General features: G+C 41.3%; 1 protein-coding gene across 1 annotated transcript; it reads right to left on the bottom strand.

Annotated features, from left to right (window-relative positions):
- Nucleotides 1-3,880: 3,880 nt before the first annotated feature.
- CD14 (CD14 molecule) lies at nucleotides 3,881-6,890 on the bottom strand. Its single transcript, XM_020799419.3, has 2 exons — nucleotides 6,220-6,890; nucleotides 3,881-5,532 (listed from the first exon to the last, which is right to left on the bottom strand). The coding sequence occupies exon 2, from the start codon at nucleotides 5,520-5,522 to the stop codon at nucleotides 4,173-4,175; it is 1,350 nt and encodes a 449-aa protein (XP_020655078.3). The 5' UTR covers nucleotides 5,523-5,532; nucleotides 6,220-6,890; the 3' UTR covers nucleotides 3,881-4,172.
- Between the last annotated feature and the right edge of the window lie 760 nt (nucleotides 6,891-7,650).

Here is a 7,650-nt window from a genome sequence, read left to right as displayed (position 1 = left end):
GCCTGTAAGGAAGCACAGCAGAGACGGCGGTGAAGCCTCAATTCCCAGCATCAATTATGAGAGTCAACACTTTGCAAAAATGCATTAGGAGTGGCAATCAGCCACACAGCCTGGTCGCAAGCCTTTTCCCATGTTGACATCGACTCAGACAGAAGGAAATGTTGAGCTTGATGCAGGAAGGGTGTAATAGCAAGGAGCTTTCTCTGCAATATCCTCTTTGCCTTCACAGGTTTGCCTGACTCTTCTGTGTAGAACTCACCTGCCTGGCATCCATGGCTGACAGTATTTCGTTTTCCTTTGCCCAGCTCTTCTGGCATGACAGCTGTGCGAAGCAGATAGCATTACTTGGACTGATAGAATTACTGTTAATGTTTAATTGCTGTGTCTAGCCAGGTCAGCTCCTAGCAGCTATTCCTAGAGTAACGCTGTTGTTGTTTATTTGTTTGTTATGTACCATAAAGTTGCCTCTGACTTATAGCGACCCTATGAATGAACAATATTCAAAATGTTCAGTCCTGAACTGTTCTGCTCAGCTCTTGTAAACTCAAGCCTGTGGCTTCATTTAGGGAATCATCCCATCTCATATTTGGTCTTCCACTTTTCCTCCTGCCTCCCACCTTTCCCAGCATTATTGTTTTTTTCCAGAGAACCCTGCCTTCTCATGATGTGTCCAAAGTAGGGCAGCCTCAGTTTCAACGTTTTTGCTTCCAGAGATAGTTCAGATTTGCTTTGCTTTAGGACCCACTTGTTCATCTTTCTGGCAGTCCCGGGTATCAACAAAACTCTCCTCCAGCACTACATTTCAAACAAATATTTTTTTCTCTGTCAGCTTTCTTAGTTGTCCAGTTTTCTCACCCATACATAGTAATCAGAAATGCAAGAGTGTGGATAATCTTGGTCTAGGTCTCCATTAACGCATCCTTACATTTGATATTTTCTAATTCCCTCATTGCTGCCCTTATGAATCTCAGTCTTCTGATTTCTTGGCTGCAGACTTCATTTGGATTGAAGATTAAACCAAGGTATGCACAATCTCTAACTACTTCACTTTCTTAATTGCCAACGCTAAATTTGTGTACTTCTGTAGTCATGGTTTTTGTATTCTTAACACAACTACAGTCCTGCTTTGGCACTTTCTCCTTTCCTGGACTATCTTCATGAGTGGAAGGCCATCAGCCCATGGCAAGAATTGATCTTGATGCTCTCCACAACCCCCTCAGTTACCAGCCTACCTGTGGGTTAAGCGTGGCATCCTTCACTCAGGCATTATCCAAACCATGATAAGCTCCAGGAATCCCAGGAGTCAGAAAAGTAGGAGAACACTTGGGGAGGAGTGGCAGCATCTGGAGGTCCTCTCCTAGTAGGAGTGTACTAGGCTCACTCAAGAATATCCTATATACACCAGTGCCCAGCGAGTCCATTATGGTTGTGCTAGAGAACTATTAGACTTGCTGGACATTGAACCTTCAAGGGGAATGACTGAGCTGACTTCAAAGGTGCCTAGCCCTACCCCACCTACACCAACTCAACTATGGTGCTCGCAAAGGGAGTGCCGATTCAAAAGAGACCTCTGTGCTAAGGAAGAACATGAGAGGGAGCAAAGACATTAAAGGACTGGGAGTAAAGAGAACCACCTGAAGGACTTGGGGAGTGAGTCTTAACCACCAGGCTATAAGAGACTTGGACCTAAGGAAGAATAGGGCTTGGAAAAGGGAAAGACAGTGAAGTCAACTTGTCTATTGTTCATAATTCTGGAATAAAGTTCTGCATTTACTGCACCAACTGTGATAACCAAACCCACAGGGCCTTTTGTTGTCCCCTTGCCCATGGGGGGAATGAGGACCCATGCAGCCTTCCTTTCAAGAGTCATTCTCTCATTTTCCAAAACACTTTGTCCAGAAAAGACTGTGAGACGCATGTGTGGACATTTGCACAAAAACACATTGTTTTCTTCCCTCCTTCCCTCTCTCACCTCTCCCGAGCCAAATGCATTATTCTTTCATTCCAATTGAGCCCTGCCAGATTAAAGCTTCCCAGGCTGAAGGGATGCTCCATATGAATGAAATATAACCAGTTGTAAGCAGGCAAATGAAAATGGGATATAAAAAATGCTGCTGCTTTTATTTCTCCAACATGTCTAATCTTGAAACTGAATGGACCAGACAATAACACAAAATGAGAATGTAACCTTACTGGTCCAGGAGATAAAAAGCCAAAAGCAACAGTTATAATAATATCTAGATTAGATCCAAATACAGGCACAAGAGAGACAGAACTACAGTATGTGCAACTTTTTGAATTCTCCTGAACTATTCATCAGGCTAGATGGAAAATAATTAAAAACCATAATAAAATAAAAGGGAAGCTGAACCAGACATGGAAGAGATGAGGATGTTAATGGCTTATGTGACAGCCAGAAATGCAGAGTCTGAGGGAGAAGGAACAGAAACCAATTTGCTGCTTGCATGAGAGACTCACTCAAAAGAAGAGCCATTACACTATGAGGGCTAAAAAATTCCTGAGAGCGCAAGCATTATTTAATTATTTACTATATGAATATTGTACAGGCTGCCCAATAGTACGGATTCTTTGATAGCTCGCAGAAATTAAAGAATAACAACCAGCATTAAAATCACAATCTTACAATGTAATGCAGCATATATTTTACCAGTTCCTCTACATACAGCATAGGTGTGAGGAGAAAGAATAGCTGTAGTTCTCGTAGTGCGGCAGGCACCATAGTGACCACATGTGTGGCACTGCTTCTTGCCTCGTGGTTCAGGGAAACAAAAGAGAGCTTTTCCGAACAGACTCTGGCAGTCAGAAGCCAGGGGGTGGGGTGGGGAACAACACTGAAGAAGTGTATATTGGGAAATGTTGGCTTCTCTTCTCCTCTTCTTACAACAAGTTTCTGACAACAAACCTTGGTCACTTAGGGGATTACAATGATAATACGGGAAATACTCTGGGATTATACAGCCAGATCTGTATTATTTTCTGTTGACTATATAATGTACAAGTCAATGCAAATTAGCCTGGTCTTTCCCATCCGATCTATACTTATTTCCTCCTCTGCCAAGGATTCTACTTTTTTGACAGTGAAGGCATTTGCATTGGTTCAGCAATGTCATTGCTTGGGTCCATGCAGAAAAGTGTGTGCAGGGGTGCTGATGGTTGGTGGGATGAGGAGAGAGGAAGCAAAGTGGAACTCATGAGGAGTGTCAGGCAGTTTAGTTTAGTCTAGTCAAAATTCCCCACACACACACACACAACACTGAAAAGAATAAAAATTATATATTCACAGTGAATCAATGTCCTTTTCTGCCATTGTTCAGTTTCACTGTCAGTAAAATGGGGGGAGAACAATCCAGTCGTTCTCATTCCTAGAGAAGAATATGGTGTGTATTGGATCAACAGTGATGACATGTTATTATCTAAATGAGCATTCATTGCAAAACAAAATCAGCACAATAGTGCTAACTGAAGGTAGGTGAAGGTTAGTTAGAATGTACAATTTGTGTCTTGAATTGTTTCCTTTTTCTAGTCCCAAAGCTATTCTGAAGCGAATACATTTATATTTTTCGTGAATGCAGTGTTACTGAGTGTCATGATTTATTTATTCTTAAACATAAACAGCCAAGGATCAAAGATACGCTCTCCAATTATAATGGTGAGGAAGCACTCTGTTAAGAACATGAAATGCCTGGAACATTTAGCACTGGAAAACATTCTGAAGTGCCTGTGGTGTTAGGCTGTTGCAGCAAAAGCAATGAAGAATCCTACGGCCACTTTAAGACTAACACATTTATTATGGCATGAACTTTAATGGACTATAGCCAGAGGGTTTTTTTTTTTAAACCACAAATATATGCTGAAGGCATTTTGGATAATCATAGATGCATAAAACTTTTATTTTTCTTTTAAAAATAAAGTTCTTGCTTTTTCAGGAGAAAGTACATGCACACAACAATTATAACCATAACAGCATAGCATCTTCTAATACTGTATAACCATTTTCTTTTTACAAGTTCTGCAGTCACATCCTTCTCTTAAAAAGGTTCAAATCATCCCCTCAATTCTGTTTTCCTGATTTATACTACAAAACACTGGTGTCTCCATGTCAGGCAGTGAGCCTAGGATTAGCGCTGTTTCAAAGTAATGTTTGAAAAGGGCTACACTGGAAGCCAACGAAGCACCAGGTGAAGGCATATCAGCAAACTCACCACCGACCCGTGACTGACCAGAGCCTTGTTGCACTGCAGGGATGGAAGAGGCACTTCATCTAGGAGGTAGTTCTGATACTGAGGAGGGGACCTGCAAATATAGTTATGAGGCCAATCTTGGAGCCAGTCTGTCCTCTGAGTTGCCAAATCCTGGATTTCTTGGATATACCGGCGACAAGAACAATTATAGAGATTGAGGCCTGCTTTTAAGCTACGTAGGTTTTTCAGAAGCAGTAGGCCCTTACTATGAAGCCGAGGGATCTGGTTTTGATCCAAAGTGAGAATTTCTAAACTAGGAAGCCCCTCGACTGGCGGGACCGTCTGCAGCCTGTTTTTGGACAGGTAGAGTTCTTTCAAGCCAGGGGTCGAGAGGTCGAGAGTCAAAATGCTGTTAGCACTGAGATCTAATATTTCAATGTTTGGGGGCAGAGATCTGTCCATGTACTGTAATCCTGTGTTGGACAAATTAAAAATACGAAGTGACTGTGGCCATGTGCAAGGGGAAGAGAGCAGGTTAGGCGGAAAGCTATTCTGACTTAGGTCTAAATGAGCGAGCGTACGGAGATGACTAAGAGTCCGGCACACAGTCTCATAAGAAGTCAGATTGTTGCGGTTCAGTTTTAATATCTGGAGCTGAGGGAAAGCACCTTCACAAAATGATGAGCTTAGGCTCTCGTCCTGGAAACGATTTCCTGAAATGTCGAGGAAACGCAATGCTGTGAACACCACACCAATTTTGCACGGGATAGATGTGACTTGCGACTCTGAAATGGTGAGATTTTCTAAATTCTCAAGCCAGCTTCTCCAGCTTGAGATGTCAAATCTGTCATCCAGGGGGTCAGCAATCACTCTGTGGAAGCGCAAAGAAGAAATCTTTAGCCAGAGTATGTTTCTGGTATGCCAATGGGCAGCTCTAAGGAAGGTGCAGTTTACAAATTCAAGTGCTGAAACCAGAGGAGTGTGGGAAACAAAAGCCAAGGCTCCTGGCAAGAGAATTTCTGGCACAATGACATCTGTGAAGATGAGCTTTTGTACTGGCAGGTTTTCCAAGATTTCAATTATTTGTGGATGTGGCTCAACTCCAGAAAAATTCCCGAAAGGTGTGAGGTTTCCTCCTCGAAGCTCATATATGGTGGCTATTGTGCATGTCAGGAAGGTCTGGATCTCTGTCTGTTCTCGATCTTTCACTGAACAAACACAGTGACTTTGGGACCGTTCTAAGTAGCAGGAGCCATTTGCTTTCATGAGGTTCTTTAGACACAGTAGAAAGAAGAGAACAAAAGTCTCTGTTCTCCACATGATGCAAAATCTGAAAAAGAACAAAGCCACATCACTGTTTGCTGTAGTGTGCACGTCTACCTTCAAGCTACAGGATATGATGGATTCTCACAGGTAGTCAGCAACATTCCATGAGCATCAAAACAACAAAGAATCCTGTTGCTCCTTCAAAACTAGAAAGTTTTCTTTGACATAAGCTTTTATGAAGTGCAGCTGAATTCTTTAGAATTAATTCAACAATTGCTAGAGCATACAGGAAAATAAGAGAGACAGGGAATAAGGGCACACTGTCTTTTGCTTGGTAGCACTAGGAGCGCTAGGAATGAAACATTCCTGACAAGTCGGTTGGAAGCATAAATGCTATACAACGGTCATTAGTGATATGACTGTTGATTAATAATTGTGCATACTGCAGCCTTTAGACAGGAAGAAACTCTGTCACTGGTGGGATGCTTGTAGTCATCTTTTTCCTGAAACTGCAACTATTATTCCACAGAGAGAAAGAGACATGAAAGGTTGTTACAGATTAAACGTTCCTAGCATTTTCTATGCCGAATTTAGACAGCTGTCCTTTGACCAATTTTGGAAGTAAACAGTCATTAGACACAGCAGGAGACTGAATTTTGAGAAAATGTGCCTAGGATTCTACTACACCTGTTTCTGGAATGGCTCTCTGGTGGAAGGAAAGACAAAATTGCAATTAAGCAACAGAACTCACCCACTAATTGCTTTGTAATTCACGATCAGTTTCTGCCACAGATACAGCTCTATTCCTTCTGCTTCCACAATATTCCAGTTTTTTTTTTTTAAAAAAAAAAAAATCTTTTCATGAATCACAGTTCCTCATACAAACTGGCTCGTTCTTTCTTGAAATCGCCTGCTTGGTTTTTATTTATCCAGCTATGAGTTTCTCTTTCAAATCTCAATATAATTTTTTTCACCAGGAACACACTTCAGAAATAATTATGACCAGGTTTTGGGCTGCTCCTTTCATCTGTTCATTTCCCAATGCTTGGAGGAACTCACTCTGCAGAAGCATGTGGTTGCAACACAATTATGTAGCAAAGCTCTCAAAGTTTCTAAATACCGGAAGGTGGAAAGTTCCTGGATTTGTTCTCGTTTGTGAAGCACAAATGGCCATGCCAGTGCCAGGGAAAGGAAGAAGACATTGATTCAGTTTTTCCAATTCTTGATTACTGCTCTGAAACTGCTGTCTGAAAGCCAGGCTGAGACCTAGGTAGAACAAGGTATCTGCTGGTATCTAAAACACTGCTGCACAGAAAATCCAAACAGCCTCTGCCATCCATAATGTGATTTCCTGTCAAGCTGGCTCTCATACACTTCTGAGCTAATCCTGTTTCACGCTGGCAAATAGGGGCTGGGAAGAGTGCCGGTGAAGTGTAAGGTGTCAGTTTCTGGGAAATTTCTAGTTTCCAGACAGATGGGGCAGTGTTTCCTTCATACAGTAAACACACTTTGCACATGATGAGCCCTGTGCTTTTCAGCCTTAAAAAAATACAAAAACACCACATGCACGTCACTCCCACACAAAAAAAGAATTCTGCATGTATTTTGAGGCATTGAATTTTACATTTATATATTTTCAAAATGAAAAGTGAAGATTTAATTTAAAGTTGCTGCCAGTTTTCAGAATAGGGAGATTTAAAAAGGAAAAATTATGTATTTCAAAGACCCAGATTTTGACCACTGTTTCTGGTTCTAATTTAATAAATTTTACTCCACTGTCCAATTAAAATTTATGTAGGCAGCTAAAATGTTCACATCTGGATGAAGCTCCACATGTGGATTAATATCCAATTATCCTACGTGTGCACAACCCATCTGAAAGAACCATATAAAACATTAGCAAACACAGAACGTACCATATTTTTCTGTGTATAAGACTATACTTTTGTCTAAAATCTTTAGACTAAAAATTGAGTGTCATCTTATACACTGAAGTAAGCTGAGGGGAGAACAAGAACAGGTGGAGGGGAAAGCAGGGATCAAAGCAATCCTGCAGTGTTTTAATCCCTTTCCCCCCACACTTGCTAAGCCCCACTTAGATTTCTTAATTTTGGATTAGAAAAGTGGGGGGGCATCTTATACATGTGGGTGTCTTATACACAGAAAAATACAGTAAATTACT

This window comes from Pogona vitticeps, chromosome 4, assembly GCF_051106095.1.
Source record: "Pogona vitticeps strain Pit_001003342236 chromosome 4, PviZW2.1, whole genome shotgun sequence".
NCBI lineage: Eukaryota > Metazoa > Chordata > Lepidosauria > Squamata > Agamidae > Pogona > Pogona vitticeps.
The sequence above is the reverse complement of the archived record's forward strand: the minus strand, read 5'-3'. Positions and strand labels throughout refer to the sequence as shown.